A 23,522-nucleotide genomic window follows, 5' to 3' on the forward strand; every position below is an offset into this window, starting at 1 on the left:
ATACCGATTGGGATGTCGGGAAGTACTGGAGTTAATGCACCGATCCGATACCACGTAATAAAGCCCTAAAGAAAATCTACGTTAAAGTAGTTTATTTGTTATTTTTCCGTTATAACTGACTGTCAAACTGGATAAAAAAAGAAAGTTCTGTGGCGTTCATTGTTTGTGTTTGTTCATGTTTCACAAAGAGTTTAACCTGAGCCAGACCGACAACAAAGATAGAAATAATATCACATCCATACAGGGATAGTAGTATACAGCTGTTATACATCATATCATCATACAGGGATAGTAGTATACAGCTGTTATACATCATATCATCTATACAGGGATAGTAGTATACAGCTGTTATACATCATATCATCATACAGAGATAGTAGTATACAGCTGTTATACATCATATCATCATACAGAGATAGTAGTATACAGCTGTTATACATCATATCATCTCTACAGAGATAGTAGTATACAGCTGTTATACATCATATCATCCATACAGAGATAGTAGTATACAGCTGTTATACATCATATCATCCATACAGAGATAGTAGTATACAGCTGTTATACATCATATCATCTCTACAGAGATAGTAGTATACAGCTGTTATACATCATATCATCCATACAGAGATAGTAGTATACAGCTGTTATACATCATATCATCTCTACAGAGATAGTAGTATACAGCTGTTATACATCATATCATCCATACAGAGATAGTAGTATACAGCTGTTAAAACATAATAAAATATATGACACACTGGTATCTGATCAGTACTCGGTATCGGCCGATACGCAAGTTCAGGTATCAGAATCGGTATTGGGAAGTAAAAAATGGTATCTGACCATTTCTAGTTGCAGGTGGTCCAATAGTTGATAGAGAGCCCTACAGAGAGGAAAACTGGCTAACCACAGAAAGCCTGTGCTGTGAGGCCATTGCACTGATGAAGCATACAGCTGATGAAGCAATTGTCAAGGAGAAGATGAAGCAGACCTTCAGCTATCGTCAAAGGATTGTTCATGACCCAATTAAGGCCTCTGAAATATTCACAGTTTTTCCAAGATTCCTAGACATAGCAGGAATGGTAGGTGGATCTTCAACTGCCTTGCCCTGTAACTGTCATGATAATAGTACCACACCATAAAGTTAACTGTTGTGTCTTGACTTATTTCATCTTGTCTGCAGATTGAGCAGGATTTTAATCTTATGTTTGGTGATGCCACCTCTGCAAAGTTCCTGGAGAAGTGGCCCACTGTTTACAAGCAGAAAGTCCGTGAACAAAGCCGTGGCTTCACACAGACAGGGGAACTTCAAGACCTGGTTCAAAATTCCGAGTCCACAACAGAAGTGGAAAATGGTAAGCATAGAATAAAAGGATTATACTAATGGAAGGGAGATTGTTTTTGAATGAACATGTAATAACTGAAATGCAAATTTTTTTTTCTAACTTGTATTGTCAGGATGGGACAGTGACATGTCATCCATTTTGGTTCTTGTCCACCTTTTGCCACCGTCAACTCATGGCCGCAAGCGACCAGGAAAGCTCTCAGCCAAACAAGCCAGTGACCCTCTTGTGAAGTTCATCAAGGTGAGGTTAAATTAACCATTTTAGGATTATGGTCAAATGTTTATCTGGAATAGTGTGGTATCTTTAGTTTCGTTATCTTTAGTCTCGCTGCTGTGATGCTGTATGGAAGAAGTATATAGTATAAAAGGTTTATTACATCAAAGATTCAGCATCATGACGGATTCTGCAGAACCCGGAGAGGACAGTTCTCAATTCTCAAAATGGTCACTCTGAAGATTTCCTCTTCAAACATGAGGTTAAGTACTGTCCTGTGTAACATGAGACGTGGTGATGGGAGTAGTTCAGTCCAGTGCTGGGGCCAATCAGTCAGTGGCCCCCATTTGCTCCAACAAAGTCACTGTGTCCTCTAACCATTTGTTTTAGCCAAATGGAACCATGTTTTAACAAAGACTTTAGTCAATTAGATACTACAATAGGAAAACATTTTTTTAAACTGTTTGAGATGGGTCATGACTGAAAGAACGAGATCCAGGGTACAAGCGGCCGAAATGGGTTTCCTCAGGAGGGTGGCTGGCGTCTCCCTTGGAGATAGGGTGAGAAGCTCAGTCATCCGTGAGGAGCTCGGAGTAGAGCCGCTGCTCCTTCGCGTCAAAAGGAGCCAGTTGAGGTGGTTTGGGCATCTGGTAAGGATGCCCCCTGGGCGCCTCCCTAGGGAGGTGTTCCAGGCACGTCCGGCTGGGAGGAAGCCTCGGGGAAGACCCAGGACTAGGTGGAGGGATTATATCTCCAACCTGGCCTGGGAACGCCTCGGGATCCCCCAGTCGGAGCTGGTTAATGTGGCTCGGGAAAGGGAAGTTTGGGGTCCCCTGCTGGAGCTGCTACCCCTGCGACCCGTTACCGGATAAGCGGAAGAAGATGGATGGATGGATGTTTGAGAACCGTGACTAACTTCAATAGACTAATAAGGTGCTTTTGTCACAGACTGGGACCAGTGTCCAAGGGCATCTGGACAGCATCATGGAACATCTTCAACCCTATCTGCTTGCTGAGGGGACCAAGAGGAGTGTAATTCACACTTACTTCATTATGATTGACAAACATGCAATACCATGTAAGTCACCATGTAAGACTCTCTTGCTGGTTTTAATGAGCTTTTCAAAGCTCATTTTGTCTTTGGTACCTCGTACAACCCAGATCTGGCAAATGTGTACAACTTTTTGCAAACCACCATTTATGAAATAGATGTTGATTCCACTAAGGTGAATCCTAGGGTTGCAGACGTGAGGGCTCGGATGCTGCGCTGAGTCAAAACCTAAGATGTTGCATTTCATTTGCAAAAGCCACCAGGCAAATGCTAATTCCCTAACAAAGCACTTAAAATTGATCCATGGACTTTGTTCAGGAAAGTCACTTTGTCTGAAATGCTGTCAGGCTGGTTGTTCACAAGTTTATGACACTTTTTCTGGGTTTAAAAAGCATCTCAATAAAGCACATGAACCTTGTTCTGATCCTGGTGAAGGCCCCTCTACAACTGAAGATTTAGCAGCACGTCATTTTGATGACTTGCCATTAAGAAGTTCCCCTTCTGACTCACAGTGTTGGGAAGGATACTTTCAAAACGTATTCCGTTACAGAATACATGCCCAAAAATGTAATTTGTAACGTATGTATAACGTACTCAATCTGAGTAACGTATTCTGAATACTTGGATTACTTCCACATTTAATTGCATTTTATAAGTGTAGGAATGTGGCCATCACATACAGCTTACTAAACAGGCCTATTCTGGTGTGTTCTTCTGGTCCAACTGCTGAATGTGTACTTAAACAAGCAGATAGATTTTTGTATTTGTAGTCCCGAACTGCATACTACAAAAATCTTACCGCAGTCTAAGCTACCACGAGCTAATTTTTCTAACGTTAGCTTACATGTCAAACGGGGCTGACAGTCTTTCAACGGCTCTGGGGATAGTAAATTAGCACGTAGGAGAATGTAAAGTCGCACGTCAACTATAAAATAGCAAGGTGACCAGTGAAACTACAGCAGACAACTACCCTTTGCTAATTTAAAAAAAAAAAAACTTACTTTAAGATGCTTCTTCAGGTTGGAGGTGGAGTGGAAAGTGAAGGTGGACGCTGAAAGGAGGTCGGTTGCTGGCAAGCAGAGGTTGCACTGCACAGTTATATTTCGTTCTCCCTTCTCTTTCTTTAATGTGAAATGCTGTTTGAATTTCCAAGATAGAAACACATTCCTGCCCTGGTTCTGTTGTACCCGTTCCGGCTCCATCTCTACCTCTATCTGTGATCACGCATATAGCTAATTTTTTCGTTTTCATATTGGGGCTTCTGGGAAATGCATGTAGTTGCGAGAGTGAATAAACTCATGAAACAGAGAAGTATCGTCATGTAATCCATTGATTTCAACAATGTAACTGTATTCAAAATACCAACTATTTAAATTGTAACTGTAACGGAATACAGTTACTCATAATTTGTATTCTGAATACGTAACGGCGGTACATGTATTCCGTTACTCCCAATAAACTGCTGACTCAGTCCTTCTCAGTAAGAGTCTTGTAGACTGCTGCGCTACAACAGTAGCTGAACTTAAAGTGGCAGGTGTGGGCGAAACAACCATTAACTCTTTGGTAATTTCCATAGAAGAGATTGTTGATGATATCCATAATCAAGAAAAATAATCTCTGAAGGAGTGTCTGTCTTTACAGCAGCCTATCAAAAGTGACATTGAGTGTAAAATTGATCAGTGTTTTGAAAAAATGGAAAACCCTTTTGGTGTATTAAATTCTGAAACAAAGAGAAGGCAGTATTTTGCAGAGAAGTGGGGAAGGGTAGACCCAGTTGAATACGTTCTTGGTACAAGATTTGATACACTGCGCAATCGGACTACTGAAGCCTATGATCAGGTTGTTGTTACTGATAAATTTGTTTATATCCCAATTTTGAAAACATTACTGTTTATTTACAACCACCCTAATGTAAAGGAGATGATGCAGACTGATTTTAGTTCAAGAGAAAATCTTAATGACTTGTGCGATGGAGATCTTTTCAAGAATCGTGCTCTATTTTCAAAACAGAAGCATGCAATTCAGATTCAGCTTTTCTATGATGATTTTGAAACTGCAAATCCTCAGCCCGGTCTCACGGCAGTTCTTGTAAATGTGACGTTATTTGAATCTACTGATTCGTGTTCACGGGGACGTTTTTCTCGGTTTTTACGTGCTGGCCAGCACGAAAATGTTAAGTAATGTATTTCAATGGGAAGCATATTTCGTGGTCACAGCACTAAATGGTAGGGAGTAGTATAAAAAGCTGAAAGTCCGTGTAGGGAGGTTGGACGGGGTGTTGGATGGGTCAAACAATACACGACTTTCACCCGGGCGAGCGGGGATCGCGTCCGGCGTGTGGCGTTTTGTTTCCCGGGGACGGCGTCTTTTGTCCCGCGCGTGGGGCTTTGTTTCCCAGGGGATCGCGTGCCGTTTTGTCCCGTGTATTATTGTGGTGCGTCCCCCGTCCCCCGCGGCCGTCTCCCGGCGCGTAACGGTGCAGATCCACCTGGCCGTGCCACGCTTCTGTCGCGCCGCGCTCCACTCTATTCCTATGGGTGACGTCAAGTGACTTTAACGTGCACGTAAAGCATTCCGGGAAGGCGGCGCTGCATTTGAGAAAATGTTGCGGGTCAAGAAACTGGCCGATGCCCATCTTTATGCGAATGAATCCGTTGAACGCGAGGCGACTATCCAGTAGAAGTAGAACTTTTGTCTGACCTTTGTTGATCTGAAATGAAGACAGATTCAGCAACTGCACGGCCTATTTCTGTCTTAAAATGTTTTCAGAAACACGTTTTGGTGAACTATTTTCGTAAAATACTAGACCGTATTCTCAACGAGACGCCATGACACTCTGTTGAAATTCTCGAGAAGACAAACCCACGTCAGGCGTTCGGCCAATCAGCTGCCGGTCAAGGGTGTGGAGCATCAACCATGGATGTATGACGTCGCGGCACCACGCTTCAGTCGTGTCGGACACATGGATCTGTACCGTAAGGCGCCCTTTCCCCGTTGGGTTTCTGCTAAACCCAACCTCCGCCATCCCGTTATTGTGGCGCGTCCCCCGCGGGCGTCTCCCGGCGGGTAAGGCGCCCTTTCCCCGTTGGGTTTCTCCTAAACCCAACCTCCGCCATCCCGTTATTGTGATGCGTCCCCAGCGGGCCGCCTCGTGGCCGCCTCCCGGCTTATGGAGCATCATTTTCAGGCGTATCCCATCCGTCTCACGGCGTTTATTGTGGCGCGTCCCCAGCGGGCTGCCTTGCGGCCTCATCCCAACTTATGGAGCATCATTTTCGGCCGTTTCCCAGCCGTCTCCCGGCGTCCTTTCCCCGAGAAAATAACGTGACATTTACACGTAAAAACCGAGAAAAACGTCCCCATGAACACGAATCAATAGATTCAAATAACGTGACATTTACACGAACTGCTGTGAGACCGGGTTGAAATCCTTCAGGATCAAAACGGGGAATACACAAATTGGAGAAAAATCCCGCAAGGTGAAATAGATTGCTCCCAAAGTACAACTAAAGTCTGAATAATAGTCATTTGGTCGCTGTATTTCATGCTCAAGACATTAAAACATATGGCTTTTCTAAAATACTTGATCCAATTGTGCAGGATATTAAAATATTGGAGAAGGATGGAATAAGGGTTCCCTTGTATGATCAGCCAGTGTATGGAACTACTGTTGAAGTTACAGGTGACCACCTTGGTCTTCACTGTTTATTTGGTTTTGTCGAGTCTTTCAGTGCCAGATATTGTTGCTGCTTTTGTCTTGCTGAGAAAGAGGACTTTCAGACAGAATTTATTGAAGATTCACCCAAGATAGTTATGCGAACTCAAGCACTTCATGCAGAACACTGGCAAAAAATGGAGGCAAATCCCAGTCTTCCCTATGTGATGGGTGTTAAACGTTCTTGCGTTCTAAACTCCTTGCAGTACTTCAATACGTGTGAAAACTTTGCTGTTGATATTATGTATGATATCCTGGAGGGATTGGCACAATACGAAATGAAACTACTTATACTAAACTTGATAGAGAAGTACACAGCATCAAAGGAAATAGGAAAATAAAGAGCTTGAACTATGGTTACATGGAGCAAAACAATAAACCTCCTGCAGTGAAGTTAAGAGAGGACTCGAATTACTTAGGGTTAAATGTTAAATGTCACATTAGCCACATTAGCCATTGCTAATGATTGCTCTTGGGGGAATTACTGGAATTGTTGGGTTTTTGTAAATCATAGAGTGTGGTCTAGACCTACTCTATCTGTAATGTGTCTCGAGATAATTCTTGTTATGATTTGATACTATACATAAAATTTAATTGAATTGAATTGAAATGCCATCCAATCTTGGTGTTTACTTCGCAATCTACCACTAATCTTTGGAGACTTGGTTTGTCCCAATGATCAGCACTGATATCTGCTACTACTTCAAATTGTTAACATTATATTTTCTCCAATGTTATCAAAGGGTATTACTATTTTTTTGAAACACTTTGATCGCAGAACACCACAGGTTATTCAAGCGTTTGTTTCCAAACAAGAGGCTGCTACCGAAGCATCATTTTATGGTGCATTACCCTACATGTATTCTTAAAAGTGGACCAATTTTGCATAGCTGGTGCTTGCGCTATGAAGCAAAGCATAATTTCTTTAAAAAAACAATTGAAAAGCTTTAAAAATGTAACTAAAACATTGGCAAAGAAACATAGCATACAGTTGGCAGACATTTGACCCCAGTAGAGTAATGATGGGTCCAGGTAAAATAATTTCTTTATATGTGATGGAATGGGGCTGTGAGATAGCTGAGACTCTTCAGGTACCAATTGACACCAAGTTTTTAAATGTTAGATGGGCCGAACACCATGGAAATGTGTATCGTTCAGGTTTAGTTGTTTGTCTTAAAGTCAGTTGTGAGATGCCAGTTTTTCACAAAATCCACCATGTTGTTATTAAAGATGAGAGGTTACTGTTGGTTACTTTTGCCCTACAAACGGTATGTCTTGATGAGCATTTTAATGCATTTAAAGTTGTGTGTACAACAGAGGGACCTCATGTAGTCAATGTCAAAGAGCTTTTCTGTCACAAAGTATTTGATGTACAGACGTCAACAAAAATCTGCAGAGTAACCTCTTTAAAGCCCAGATGTATAGGATTTTACGATGTCTTTATTTACATGTTAAGGATTTTTCCTGTGATAAAGAAGTCTGCACAGTAATATATATAAAAGGCCAGATGTATATGAATATATTGCCTTTATTTTTATTTACATGTATTAAGGGTGAACCGAGGCCAAATATTTCTTGATGTTAAACTGTTAAACATCAAATCTTTTGATTCTTGCATCTTAAAGAAAAAGAATAAAGTGTACTTTGTTAAATAAAATGACCTGTGAAATCCTATGTTGAGTAAAATACCACGCTATACTGAGTAAAAACTATTCTGTTGAGTAAAATACCACGCTATACTGAGTAAAAACTATTCTATGTTGAGTAAAAAACAATCATATTGTGTAAAATGACAGAGTTGTTTTCATTTTATTCTACATAGAGTAAATTGTCATCATGTTGAGTTAAATATAAACACTGAATAGAGTAGAAATAACTCTGAAAATGTAACTGCAAGAAGAGTAAATTTCACTCTATTTAGACTGGGACAAAATGTTATATTTTTTATAGTAAAATTTTATTCAATTTGAGTAAAATTTACTCTGATGATTTTACTGGTTACCTGCTGTTATGTTTCTGCTCAGCCTCATCATCAGTTACCGGAGCAACACGATTTCTTCTCTGTTAAAGGACAGAAAACTCCAGAGGGTCAATATTACAGCAGCAAGATGAACTAGAATGAACACTTTAGAAGATAAAATTCAAGTCCAGACTAGTAAATATCTGCTGAATGTGAAGCCCTGCAACTTTGAGTGAAACCTACCCTGCAGCAGTTCAACAGGCCCCAGCCAGACGTCTTCTTCTTTGTCCTGTGGTTGTCCTCCTCAGGTGGAGGTGCTGTGGGGGATGCTGGACCACCTGAGAAGATGACTCTGCAGACACACACACACACACACACACACACACACACACACACACACACACACACACACACACACAGCTGGTTATTCTACTGTTGACTTGGAGTTAGAGTGTGGAGAAACCACCTAAAGGGATGAATCCCTCTGTCCTCTGGAGCACAGAGGGATTCATCCTGGACATGGAGGGAGATACAGGCTGTCATTCTGTATTTCATATATTTTTTCTACTTATTTGATAATCTAAGGCTACGTCTTAATGCTTAATTCTGATTTTTTTGCTCAGATCCGATTTTTTGTTTGGCTGTTCACGTTACCTTTTAAAATGTGGCCTATATCAGATTCCAGTGTGAACTTTTTGCGGTTTCGAACTGACCCGCATGTGCAAAAGAACAATAACAATGACATCAGACGCAGCAGCTGTTGCGCTAAAGTTAGGGAGGTTATGGAGGAAGTCAGCATTTTCACTTTGATTTTAAAATGTTTGTGTAATGGCAGCCGTAACAATAATGAACATATACTAATGAGGTCTAACACCTCCCTCTCCCTCCATTGACTTGCTCCATCACTGTTCTCCATGTTGTAGGCCTAGTCAAGTTTTTAATGTTACTGTCTGTGTCTACGGCTAACTCCCACCGGAGCATAATTGTGACAAATGTCGATGTAGGTTGACGTAAAAGTCGCATCTAATCCGCCTTGGTTGTTCACACTGCGGCCGCGTTGATAATAATCAGACCTGGGTCTGATTCAGGACCACATGGAAGTGGTCTAAATCTGATTTGAGTGTTCACACTACTTCTGAAGAAGTCTGACCTGGTCACTTGACCCCAAAACAAATCTGATTTGGGCCACTTTTGCCTGCAGTCTGAACGTAGCCTAATTGTATTCACTATATGTGGGTCAACATGGTAAACAACAGCAAAACCAAACCAAAAGTGAGTACATGTCCAGCAGAGATAATACTGATTCTCATCTAAAGTAATTTCCTGTTTACAGGGGATGTGATGTAACACACTGTGAACAGTAGTGTGTGAAAACAGATCAATACTGTCAACACATAAGATACTGGTTACCTGCTGTCATGTTTCTGCTCAGCTTCATCGTCAGTTACTGGAGCCACACGATTTCTTCTCTGTTAAAGGACAGAAAACTCCAGAGGGTCAATATTACAGCAGCAAGATGAACTAGAATGAACACTTTAGAAGATAAAATTCAAGTCCAGACTAGTAAATATCTGCTGAATGTGAAGCCCTGCAACTTTGAGTGAAACCTACCCTGCAGCAGTTCAACAGGCCCCAGCCAGACGTCTTCTTCTTTGTCCTGTGGTTGTCCTCCTCAGGTGGAGGTGCTGTGGGGGATGCTGGACCACCTGAGAAGATGACTCTGCAGACACACACACACACACACACACACACACACACACACACACACACACACACACACACACACAAACACACAAACACACACACAGCTGGTTATTCTACTGTTGACTTGGAGTTAGAGTGTGGAGAAATCACCTAAATGGATGAATCCCTCTGTCCTCTGCAGTGTTTTACCAACATTTTGGATTATAACTGAAACATGGAGGGAGAAACAGGCTGTCATTCTGTATTTCATATATTTTTTCTACTGATTTGATAATCTAAGGCTACGTTCACACCGCAAGTCTTAATGCTTAATTCAGATTTTTTTGCTCCGATCCGATTTTTTTGTTTGTCTGTTCACGTTACCTTTTAAAATGTGGCCTATATCAGATTCCAGTGTGAACTGTTTGCGGTTTCGAACTGACCCGCATGCGCGAAAAGAACAATAACAATGACATCAGACCTAGCAGCTGTTGCACTAACGTTAGGGAGGTTATGGAGGAAGTCAGCATTTTCACTTTGATTTCAAAATGGTTGTGTAATGGCAGCAGTAACATTAATGAGCGTACACTAATGAGATCTAACACCTCCCTCTCCCTCCATTGACTTGCTCCATCACTGTTCTCCATGTTGTAGGCCTAGTCAAGTTTTTAATGTTACTGTCTGTGTCTACGGCTAACTCCCGCCGGAGCATAATTGTGACAAATGTCGATGAAGGTTGACGTAAAAGTCGCATCTAATCTGCCTTAGTTGTTCACACTGCGACTGCAGTCATTTTTTGTTGACACTGTAACAGAGACGCTGATTGAGCTCCCTACTGACATCAGGACGGCCGAAAGCCTACACATCTTTCTTGAAGCTGCACCTTCATATGGCTCTTTGTAGTTTTGTAGTTAAAGCTAATGCACTTACTACTTGTTGTCTGGAGATTGCACCTTCAGGGTTGAAAGCACTTAATTGGAAGTCGCTTTGGATAAAAGCGTCAGATAAATGACATGTAATGTAATGTAATGTAATATAATGATTGACCTCTGTGGATTATATTATGTTGTAAGATGTTTCTTATATTTTTGCTCCTCCGCTTATGTATAATTAGTGGAAAATATCAAGAAAACACCTTACTGTACATACACTGCATCACATTGTAAAGGTCACTAACTATACTGTATTCAAAAGCAACTTTCTTACCTCCCATTGGAGCGCTGTCTGCTCTTATCTCCCTCGACATTTTCAGGAGCGATTTGATTTTTCTGTCAAGGAAAAAAGGATATATATATATATATATATATATATATATATATATATATATATATATATATGATCAAGCATCACAGACAACTACAATACTCTTGTCAGCAGAGCCAGAGAGATACTCAGACATGTAGATGAACACGGTCTAAAACACTACACAAACTTTGTAGATCTGTGTAACAAACCTTTGGTTGATGGTTGAACATTGTTGCAACGTCTTCCAGCAGGTAAAATGTGAGTGAACTGTTGGTCAACTTAAGTTCTAAGTGAATGTAGGTTTCTAACTCCAACTTGATCTGCTTCCGGAGCGGAACATGACTTTATGACATCCTGTTCTAGAATGCTTTATGACACACAGGCACTGAGTTCCATCAGATACGTCTAATAGAACACAGACTATAGTCCTTTTTCACAGCAGACATGTTGACATGTGATAGCAGGATAAGCACAGGTGTATTCACAACCATTAATGATGGCTGCATTCCACTTAGTAGAGGTCCTGGTGTTGTGCATGCCGACTCACTGAGACCACATTTACACGTGGCCGGATATTTTCATAAACGGACATTTAGAACATCTACGTTTTCAGAAAAGTGTTTGTTTACATGTACCCGTGTATATTTGATTTGATTTATGTCTTTATTTGAAAGGGGACAGTGAACATTAAAACCATGTAAATGTGCCCGAGTTAGCTCAAAAGTGCTAATTTTCATCGGTAGTCCCCCAGCCAGATGTAAAACAGGCAGCCTTTAAAGATAATGACAAGTATAAAATCACACAATAAAATTACATACAACACATTGTGGTTAATAAATACAATTCATGTAAAATACTTATATAACAAATAAATGCACACAAAGCATTAGTGCCCACAAGTTTGGCTCTCTACAAGCCATTTTTTTTTTTATTCTTTTTGAACAAAGGCTCTTACGGAGAAGACAGCCTGACCAAAAGCTGTCTTTCTCCGGGGGATGATGCAGTCTTCCCTCACTGCCCCTCTAGTTACCCTAACCTCACTGGATCTAAAATGTAAAAAAATCACATAGTGGAGGAGGTGCTAAACCATGTCCGATTTTATAAATTAAACAGATATTTTTGAATTTAATGAGATTATCCCAGGTAAGTAACTGATATTTCCTCAGAATACTACAGTGGTGGTAGTGGTATGGTTTTTTATCCAGTATTTTTAATGCTGTTAATGTCGTTAAGAGCATGCCACACCTGTAGGTGGCATTGTAACGAGAAGCTCAAGCCCATGTTAGCCAATCACAATCCTGAAAATAGCAACAACAGCAACGAATCACTTCCTCTCACCTTCTCTCTCTCGGCTGCCTAAACCTCCGTTTGTCTCAGTTTACATGAAAACATGCAAACGAAGTTTTTCAAAATCTCCACTTTGGCCGGAGTTTTCAGGAATAATCGTTTTCTGTGATAAAAACGGGGTTTTCCTGTAAATGAGAGGCCAAACCGCAGGAAAATATCTGCGTCTTCCCTTCGTGTAAACGGGGTAATAAATATCTTACTGGGACACTTGATGGAACTGAGCCATCGTTAAGGTTATCAATCTCAGCTGTGCTTTTCCTACTATGACAAGTCAAAATGTCTGCTGTGAAAAAGGTCCATTACACATTAGAAAAGACAATAGAATGACTGCTGACAACACAGTCTTGTTTGCATCAAACTACTGTAATAAAAAGGTCTTGAACAGTAAACCATACTTTATAAAAAAAAAGAGAAAGTCAGCCTAGTGCAGACATTTTAAATGTATGCTCTTTTGGGTATATTTGTCTTTGTTAGCTCCTTTGAAAATGTCCCTACCCCACACGTACCCTATCGTATAACATTTATTATATTTTTCAGCATAAACTCAAGTCTAACTTTTTTGCTTTTTTGTCGATTTCACACAGTGTAAAGCTTCCAGGAAGCCAAAACACAATAAAAATGGACACACAGCTTTAAAAATATACAAATAATGGAATAATATTTATGACTCAAAACATTACTGTAAAACGGTACAGGAGCTGTCAAAGAAACAATAGGTGATCAGGGAGGGAAAATACAATTGCAAGAAGTAAGGAACATAGCTGGAGATAGACAGAATAGCAGAAGTTTGACATACCTTTGTAGACTCTGAGCTCAACTTCTTTTTCAGGGATCTTTTCTGCTCAGGTTTTAGATCAGGTCTGTCAGACTTTTCATACCAGGGAGTAAAAATCATTGGCCATTATGTCATTTATTATGAGTGCTTGCAGGGTATGCTCAAATCCTTATATTTCCTATATATATTCCATATTGGGGATACCTTTTTCCATGCTGCAACAGACAAGGCCCTGCACTTGTTGGACATTTATTCACCTTAACTGTGTAGGCATACTGTCAGGACCGGTGACCAGGACTCAAGCGCAGACCAGAGTGAAGTTTCAATAAAGGTGATTTTATTGAAATGAACAAACGTGGTTTGAGAGGCAGGAGATTCAGAGAGGGAATGGGGTCCGGACTCCAGTGCTCTGAATCTCGCGGTGCTGGCAGGTAGATCTGGGTCCAGGCTCAGGGCGAGATGGTCTGAGGTGAGACAGGGAAAAAGCAAGTTAGCAACAGGTCTTTCACAATAGTGAAAGTTCAGATTGGCTGGCATGTTCTCATACAAGCTGATTCAACGATCCAGCGGGGACTGGAAGGTTGGCCTGGCTTATAAAGGGGGGTTGATAGTTGATGAGGAACAGGAGTGCTGAGTGGTGTGATGAGCCTCAGGTGTGAAGGCAGGAGCTCCAGTGACCACGCCCACCCGTGGCTTCCAGAGCAAAACACAGAGACGGACGCCAAACCAAAACACACCAAGCACACAGCAGGCACACCAAAAGGGAGAAAAAGAACACAAAAACTACATTCACACACATACCATGAAGGAGGCCAGGGTCACGGAGGCCGGCGGGGCGTGACACATACAGACTTTCTAAACTGCGTTATAAAGACTTTATTACTGATGACACAAACTTCTACAGATGCATGTGTTAACTTGTTGATTCAGTTATTTGTACCGGTGTGACAATAATAGGTGAATTATACTGGACGCATCCAAGGTGGCGCGCGCCATCGTGACGTCAAAATGATGTCATATCCTGCCGGCGCGTCCGATTTAGGACTTCATAGAGACTGGTGGTCTCTATGAAGATGTTTGGTGAATGAATTGAAGTTATGAGAAGTTCTTGGGCAACCATCTTGGCTGCAGGTAATGGTCATGTCCTGTCCATCTGATAAGGCATGCATTTCACAAAGATGCCAAATGACTATCCTTACTTCTGTAGATATCAATTGTCTGCACTTTGGACACATATACATTCTGTTGTTATTTAATGTGCAGCCTGAGGCTTTGAAGGGACTTCAAGTACCTTGGCTCTCTTGGTTGAAATGGTCACGTCATAGATGTATTCAAAGAAGGTGAAGACAGAGCTCAGCTGTGGTGGATATGTCAAGTTCCCACAGTAACGCACACCCAGTAAAGCTTGAATATCTTGTCAACTGCACAAGTCAGGCCATCATTTACAGGAATGGTCACCAGGGGCCTGTTGCACAAAACCAGGATAAGGGTTTAAGCCGGGATATTCAGGTTATCCTGGATGAATTTAGCTTTGATTTGGTTGCACAAAAGCAGGTTGAGTTAAACCCAGCCAAGTAACCATGGAGATTTATTCTTTGCAGCTAGCCTGCTCCAGAGCAGGCTAACAGCCAGGCTAAGATTAATCCTGGAGTCTTATGTGTTAAATCAGCTGCTGCTCTGATCATAAATAAACGTGTTTAACAGTTATTCCGTTGTCTTCTGAATGTGTTCCGCTTTATTTTTATTAACATGCATTACTTGTCACTATTACTGTCACAAGTTTGATTTAAATCCTACTATTGCAGTTGTTTGGATGGTAAGAAATGTTGATGAGGTGGGGAGAGGCAGGGGGATCCTCCCACACCGTGCAGCGGACTCTAAAGGAGACTTTTAGCGTCAATAACGACGACAATGGCACCTGACCAAACGTCCGTATTTTACCAGATGGGAGTGAGAATGTGTTGGAACGCCACAAAGCTTCTTAAGCATTTTATTTTGGTGCTGTCACGCATCTTGGAGCTTGGGAGTGAGAAAAAAAATATGAATTATAGGGTACATTGTTTTACAGATATGCTTAGTGTGTATTGAAGTCACTTACTTATTTTTCTAGTTTTTGTCCAGTCATGTTTGTTCTATATGAACATTTAAAATAAGACAGCTTATAGAGATTGGTGCATATGGTTGTAAAACATATTCTCTCATTATGAATAAGGGTTGGAAATTAAGCCTGGTCCTTAGGGTAAATTTCCCGAGGAACATTAATTCCCTCTGCTCACTTTTAAGGCAAAGTAGGCTAAATAATAAAACATTTTATTGATATAGTGGTTTACAGGTTACTCAAAGACACTTTAGTGTAAAACCAGCACATTTAGCATATAAAAATATACAGCAATAAAACCAACACATAAAACAAGCATATTAAAGCAATTAAAACAGAATGTACAACTTTGTAAAAACGTGGAGTGATTAAGTAGATTTTTTTGTCTGCTATTGTGTGTCGGCTTTTTCTCTCCGTTTGATAACAGCTGTTATTTCCCTTTTTGCATATTATATAGCCTAGTATATATAATATATTATATGTTTCACCTCCTCATAATTTTCCATTAAAAGCTGCTGCTCAGCGCGTTAAAGATTTGCCGCACGCGTCTTCTCCATTTCTGCATCAGTAAATCTGTGATCGATACCGTGGTCTATTTAAGAAAGCCGTGGACGTGCACTTATCCCAGCTATCTACACCTGGCTTGACATAGCTTCACCTTCTCATCCTGGCTCGGCAAACGTGCAACCGATTAAGCTGCGATGAGCGGACCACACTAAGTCAAGCTGCGCTTTTTCAGTTATCCTGGATTTCTTCATTCTACTTTTGTGCAACAGGCCCCTGGTCATTCCTTGCAGTGATGATGTATTGTCGTGTTGGGCTCTTCAGACTGCCGATGCAAATCAGCTGTGTCTGGGTCCTTGATGCCATCTCGGAGTTGTTGCAGAGGGATGCAATACTGGTTCCAGGCTTAGAGAAGATGAAAAAGATGCAATTTAAGAGTTGAAAAAGCACTATCAAAAATAAGTCTAAATGTGCATGCTATACTGTATTAGGTAACATTTTGGTGTAATTATTCTGGCTAGTAGTCCTTACCTAGGTACTGTCAGGGCACGCCCTCATACTCTGCTTCTGACTGGCTAGTAGTCCTTACCTAGGTACTGTCAGGGCACGCCCTCATACTCTGCTTCTGACTGGCTAGTAGTCCTATAGGTACTGAGCATGTGCGACTCCCAACAAAGATGGAACAGAAGTGAGAGGTCTCACTCTGTAGCTAAAACAGAGAGCTCAACACACAGGGTGAAAAGAGGAGCTGCAGCAATGTGCAGTCCAACAAATATATGGTGTTTTATGAAAAATAATCCATATAAACCTATTATGGTACAACTTTCATACTTCTGCCACCGCTGCCAGAACGGTTCAAAAAGTGAGCGGTCACTGTTGAGCTCTATTGTATTTTTAAAATCTGATCTGTTATAAATGAATACCAAATGCTTATGGAAGTTGATGATATTTTGGCCCTACATTATTTTACCTCTAAAGATTATTATATAAAACTGTTTACACTCTCAATAAAGCAAGAGACAACAAAACAAGTTTTTCTGACTCCTTTATATGAGATGCAACAGCTCTGCTCGAGCAAACACAAAGTAATGATCCATCAGATGGTTGGGTTGATAATCTTGCCCATGAAGAGGATTTCCTCCGTGTTACGTTCAATGATGATGACCATGAATGGACGATTGGACTTCAACACAGGGACAGGGGCCACGAGGACAGCCGACACTGCGATGCCGATGCCTGTGGCGGCGGCAGTGGTGGCTATTGCCTCGTCCAGCGTAGCTTGGTGCACAACCTGCGGTGCAACGCGGAGTAAGTGAGACGACAGACGAATGGAATATGTGTGAAATAACATAAAACATATGCCCTGTTTACTTACTTCTGAGACTGCCAGTCCTTGCTCCTCTGAAATGCCTCTCAAATTTGCACAATCACCAAACATGTCTCTCATTCCCATTTTTGACAGCACATCATTCAGGTTGTAGGAAGTCTTGATGGAGAACTTTGGAATATATATATATCATATCTCCTAAATCATTATGGGGGGGAAAGACAAACATTCAGTGAATCTGACTAGTACAGGACTTTCATTTGGCTATGAGGGCCTTAAACAATGATATGCTGTTATTATCACTGACAGACTCAGTCAGACAAGACTATTCAGTGTCAAACCTTCCACATATTAGAAGCATAAATTAAGATTCTCCCATTCTCCTCTTTCCTACTTTGTGCTGCAATTGCTGCACAGCATTTTCCCCTTGGGGATTAATAAAGCTCTATCTTATCTTTTCTCATTGTGGCGCAGCAGTCATCAAGCGCTCTCAAACTGTTATTACGGAGTTATTTCTACACATTTGACATGTTGCAAAGCTGTCTGTCATCGCGAGGACTTCCTGTTGGTGCTCACATCGCTCTGTTTGGGTGAAGGAAGAAAGGGGACACAGAGGTAAAACGTGTGTTTGAAGGACAGGTAGAGACTAGAGATGGTCAGATACCATTTTTTGCTTCCCAATACCGATTCTGATACCTGAACTTGCGTATCGGCCGATACCGAGTACTGATCAGATACCAGTGTTTCATATATTTCATTATGTTTTAACAGCTGTATACTACTATCCCTGTATGGATGATATGATGTATAACAGCTGTATACTACTATCTCTGTATGATGATATGATGTATAACAGCTGTATACTACTATCTCTGTATAGATGATATGATGTATAACAGCTGTATACTACTATCTCTGTATGGATGATATGATGTATAACAGCTGTATACTACTATCTCTGTATGATGATATGATGTATAACAGCTGTATACTACTATCTCTGTATAGATGATATGATGTATAACAGCTGTATACTACTATCTCTGTATGGATGATATGATGTATAACAGCTGTATACTACTATCTCTGTATGGATGTGATATTATTTCTATCTTTGTTGTCGGTCTGGCTCAGGTTAAACTCTTTGTAAAACATGAACTTTCTTTTATTCTGCAGTTTAACAGTCAGTTATAACGGAGAAAGAACATAAATAAACTACTTTAACGTAGATTTTCTTTAGGGCTTTATTACGTGGTATCTGATCGGTGCATTAACTCCAGTACTTCCCGATACTGATACCAGCGTTTTAGGCAGTATCAGAGCTAATACCGATACTGGTATCGGTATCAGCTCATCTCTAGTAGAGACACAAAAGCAGATTAGAAAAAAACTCTCGGGAGTTATAACTTCTGTTACATAAATGTAGATTTATTTACAACATTTTATACAGAGAGATATAAAAAGGTGTGGTGACAGAATAACCACCTAGACAGACTGATGATCAGTAGATGATAAAACCAGAGCGTTAAAAAGGTAAAACATGAGACTTAATAAGCTCGTTAAGTGGGGTACAGAAGACTTAATGAGTACGGTTGTCACAATTCTCCAAATACACGATTACATTTTTAATTTTCGGGTCACGATCCAAATCAAGTCTTGATTTAAACTTTCTTTTCAGCAGTGACGGCAATGGCACGTATAAAGCCACTAGATGGCAGAAGGGTTCTTTACAACAACTGTTTGAGTTCCTCAGAGTTTAAGATGCACAGCTAAATGCACCATTAGTTTAAGGAGGTGCACATGAACGCATCATGGAATCCCATCAGAGCCCAAATGCTTTACCTTCATTGTCTCCATAACTCTCTCACGAGAAGGCTAAATGTTACCACATGGTGACTTCAGGGAAGTTCTGCTGTTTCTCCGTCATCTCTGACTCCGGCAGAGGCCACGGAGTCTGGAAAAGAGCAGCTGCAGGCTACCGCTAACATAACTTTACCCTGTGTCTTTAGCTGCAGGCTACCAGCCGGTAAGTTAACATTACCCCTGTGTCTTTAGCTGCATGCTAGTAGCTGCTAAGCTAAGGTTACCCCAGTGTCTTTAGCTGCATGTTATCGACCGGTAAGCTATGCTGTGTCTGTTTTTTTCTTCGAACGTGCGCAGGTAGGTGAGGCTAGAGAGAGAGAGAGAGAGAGAGAGAGAGAGAGAGAGAGAGAGAGAGAGAGAGAGAGAGAGAAAATACTGGTGTGAACGCCGACATTGCTTTTGATTTAGATAGTCAAAATCGAAAGCTCATTTTGAAAGATTTTTGATTTAACATTGAAATCGTGACACCCCTGATAACGATTTTGTCAAGGCAGGAACAAAAGACTTAACCCTTGTGTTGACTTCGGGTCACATTGACCCGTTTTCAATTTTTGTTTTATATCAGAAAATATGGGACGTAGAAATAAGCGCTGAAAATGTGTAGAAGAAAAAGTTAACAATTTAAAACATTGGAAAAAGCAAAAACAAACTGTGACAAGGCTTTTTCAAGGCTGACGGGAAGACAACTCAAGGGTTAAGCTCGTTGAGTGGGTCACAGAAGACGTAAAGCGGCAAAAACAAAAGACCAGAATTTGAAGTAGAGTGAAACCTCTTCTTGCAGCTCTCTCCCTCTCCTCCTCTTTGTTGCACGTGGCACGGGCAATGCAGAACAGCCAATAGGAACGCTCTCTCTCCGGAAATGACCTGTGATTGGCCAAAGTCTCCCGTCACAGGACAGTTTATCTAAAGACTAAAAACAGAGCCAAGAGGAGGTGCAGAAGTCTAGTTTTCTCTCAGAACACTTCAATTACAATATGCTGAAAGGTAATTATTGAATTAAATTATTGCGGAAAAACTGCAAAAACAAACTTAAAGGCTTTAACGAGCTTGTTAAGGCGGGAATAGATGACTAAACTAACTCAAGCGGCGAATCAGAATTCAAATGGCTCCGCCCCCTACTCAGACTGGCCTGTGATTGGTTGGTAAAGGGTTATAGCATGTCACCAGTTCATCACAATCTGCTCCCTGTTTCCATCGAAACCATCGAGTCCAACAGCCAATCGGCTGTCTCTCTGCTGTCACTCTGATTTTTTGGAGTTGAAAATCTTGGCAAGTAGCGAGACATTTGATTGGCTCTTCTGCTGTATGAGGCGGGCCTTGCTGAGGTGCTTCTGGGTAACGGAGTCTCTCTTCTTCTTCTTCTTCGTCTGGATCTCCTCCTCTGTCTGACGCTGCGTGAAGTCCCACGTCCGCTCGTCCACCTGACGACCACAAATAAAGTTGAAGAACAAACACGAGACAAATAAAGTTTAACGGCAAACACGAGACCGTGTCAGAGACGCCCCAACTCAGTAACTTCCTGTCTCTGTGTCCCGTGGGTTTGTCCGCCTGCAGGTCTCTTTACGAGACTAGCGGGACGTCCTGAGTGTGTTGATCCCAACGGGAGAAGTGAACGTGAACACAGATTATGAGCGATTCTTTCGCCCCGTAGTCACCAAAGTAAATATTGGAGCCGTTCTTCACCAAGCCACATATCTCCAGAACAGTCTGACACTAAAATGTTATGTTTCTGACGGACACATCAGGAGAAAATTAACTTAGTTTGAGACCTGTTTCTGTCTCAGGAACAAACTCTCGCGAGATCTGGCAACACAGAGAAGCTAACGTCAGCTAAAGGTCCTGACACACCAACCTGATAATCGGCCGTCGGACAGTCTGGCGAGGTCGGTGACTCGAGTCTGTTCCGTGCCGTTGGCCTTCATTTTGGCCGACCTGACTTGCTGGGTCGGAGGGCGGGCAGTCGGACTCAATGACCAATCTGATTGGTGGAGCGCTAGCCCTTGACTAGCGAATCAGTGCACTTATGTTACAGCACTTAACGGAAATTACAGGCGGGATGGGCCTGACGAACGCCTCTCAAAATCTGACGAAAATCTTTCAAACTGACCTTTGTCGATCGAAAAACAGACAGATTCAGCAACTGCACGGCCTATTTCTCGCTTAAAATGTTTTCAGAAACACATTTCGGTGAACTATTTTCGTAAAATATGAGATCGTATTCCGAACGGCCGCCATTATTGTTCGGGTTTGAAATCCGGGAGCAGACAGACCCACGTGTCGCGTTCGTCATTTCCGACAATACAGATTAGCGCCGCCTGTTGTTAAGGAGACGTATAATGTCTCACGCACGCGCAAAACGGACGATCAAGTCGCCGTCTCTTCGGTGTGTTCTGAGGAACTTTTTGGACCTCGGGGAGACTGATCAGTCAGACGGTCGGCCGTCAGGTTGGTGTGTCAGAGCCTTAACTGTCACCAACGCCCTAATAAAACTAATCTCCGTGATGATAAATATGTATTTTAGCTGTGTGAATATCTAACTTTAGCAAAAGCAAATAATAAATTATACAAATATAACTTTTCATCTACCCACATGACGTTCACTACACGTTTAAACGGGGACACGTCCGTTTAGGAGACAGGAAGTGTGTACCGTTTCACACTGTTGGTGGAGTGGGTAATGCGCTCTCTTTGGCTATAGAGGACCTTTGACCGTGTGTAGTTTATAGTTCACCTGTTGTCCGTCTTTCTGTCTCTTCCTCCTCACGGTGTCCATGTGAGCGCTCTTATCCACGTTGTTCAGGTAGAAGTTAGTTTCTCTCTTGGCCTGAGACACTTCGGTCCTGAGTCTCTGCTGCAGGACCGTCTGCTCGTAGGCCAAGCGCTCGCTCAGGTGAGTCCACTGGAACCTGTGCAGGTACTACAGACAGACAGACAGAGAGACAGACAGGTAGAGAGACAGACAGGTAGAGAGACACACAGACAGAGAGACAGACAGGTAGAGAGACACACAGACAGACAGAGAGACAGACAGACAGGTAGAGAGACACACAGACAGACAGACAGAGAGACAGACAGGTAGAGAGACACACAGACAGACAGAGAGACAGACAGACAGGCAGAGAGAGACAGACAGACAGACAGGTAGAGACAGACAGACAGAGAGACAGACAGGTAGAGAGACACACAGACAGGCAGGCAGGCGGAGAGACAGACAGACAGGCAGAGAGACAGACAGGTAGAGAGACAGGCAGACAGGCAGGCAGGCAGAGAGACAGACAGACAGGCAGAGAGACAGACAGGTAGAGAGACAGGCAGACAGGCAGGCAGGCAGAGAAACAGACAGACAGGTAGAGAGAGACAGACAGACAGACAGAGAGAGAGAGAGAGAGACAGACAAACAGGTAGAGACACAGGCAGAGAGACAGACAGACAAGTAGAGAGACAGACAGACAGACAGACAGGTAGAGAGACAGACAAACAGGTAGAGACACAGGCAGAGAGACAGACAGACAGACAGAGAGACAGACAGACAGACAGGCAGGCAGGCGGAGAGACAGACAGACAGGCAGAGAGACAGACAGGTAGAGAGACAGGCAGACAGGCAGAAACAGATAGACAGACAGGCAGGTAGAGAGAGAGAGACAGACAGACAGACAGACAGACAGAGAGAGAGACAGACAAACAGGTAGAGACACAGGCAGAGAGACAGACAGACAAGTAGAGAGACAGACAGACAGACAGACAGGTAGAGAGACAGACAAACAGGTAGAGACACAGGCAGAGAGACAGACAGACAGGTAGAGAGACATACAGACAGACCGACAGACAGAGACAGGCAGAGAGAGAGACAGGCAGAGAGAGAGACAGACAGACAGACAGACAGGTAGACAGACAGACAGGTGAGCCCCAGGACAGTTTGTTCTGGTTCTGGCATGTTGCCGTCACTTCACAATGATCCACAGTTATCTTTATTGTTCCTATAATTGCTGCATCATGCCAACTGCTATAATTATTATGAAATCATATTTCTGTATCTGTGTCTGTGTCCCTCGGGTGTCTGAGCACGGCCAAGGGTAGCGCACGGCTAGTTCACCGCTGTCAGCTTCCTCGTGCTGACTCTTGTAAAGACAAAGCTAATGTGAATAGTTTAAACGATATTGCGTTAGAACGGTAAGAAGTTACTCTTTAGTTTGACACTGTTAAACTGACTGAAAACATTACAAGATCATTAATATTTGTATTTAAACAGCAGAGCATGGACGCAGTTCTGTTACACTCAATGCTTCTTAAAGGACAATTCCGGCGCAAAATAAACTTAGGGGTTAATAACAGATGTGTACCCACTCTGTCACTCTCTGGGACATGTTTTCATGCTAATCCAATGAGTTTGTA

General features: G+C 42.0%; 2 protein-coding genes across 2 annotated transcripts in view; both read right to left on the reverse strand.

The window, feature by feature from the left end:
- Positions 1 to 16,978: 16,978 nt before the first annotated feature.
- LOC116045479 (alpha-1-antitrypsin homolog) lies at positions 16,979 to 17,474 on the reverse strand. Its single transcript, XM_031293133.2, has 2 exons — positions 17,316 to 17,474; positions 16,979 to 17,231 (listed from the first exon to the last, which is right to left on the reverse strand). The coding sequence occupies exons 1-2, from the start codon at positions 17,391 to 17,393 to the stop codon at positions 17,037 to 17,039; spliced, it is 273 nt and encodes a 90-aa protein (XP_031148993.1). The 5' UTR covers positions 17,394 to 17,474; the 3' UTR covers positions 16,979 to 17,036.
- Positions 17,475 to 19,830: 2,356 nt separating this feature from the next.
- Positions 19,831 to 23,522, reverse strand: part of abt1 (activator of basal transcription 1) — a 6,279-nt gene continuing 2,587 nt past the window's right edge. Inside the window, exons 3-4 of the mRNA XM_031293148.2 lie at positions 21,862 to 22,047; positions 19,831 to 20,551 (exon numbers count right to left, since the gene is read on the reverse strand). Coding sequence (XP_031149008.1) covers positions 20,369 to 20,551; positions 21,862 to 22,047 — 369 coding nt within the window. The 3' untranslated portion in view covers positions 19,831 to 20,368. The remainder of the gene's footprint in view (positions 20,552 to 21,861; positions 22,048 to 23,522) is intronic.

This window comes from Sander lucioperca, chromosome 12 (genome assembly GCF_008315115.2).
Source record: "Sander lucioperca isolate FBNREF2018 chromosome 12, SLUC_FBN_1.2, whole genome shotgun sequence".
In the NCBI taxonomy this organism is placed as follows: Eukaryota; Metazoa; Chordata; class Actinopteri; order Perciformes; family Percidae; genus Sander; species Sander lucioperca.

What these genes read in the sequence shown, in the direction of transcription:
- LOC116045479 (XM_031293133.2), bottom strand. Translation starts at nt 17,393, where the DNA reads ATGGGAATGAGAGACATGTTTGGTGATTGTGCAAATTTGAGAGGCATT. An exon ending in AAGGACTGGCAGTCTCAGAA is followed by an intron (nt 17,232 to 17,315) that starts GTAAGTAAACAG and finishes GTTGCACCGCAG; the next exon opens with GTTGTGCACCAAGCTACGCT.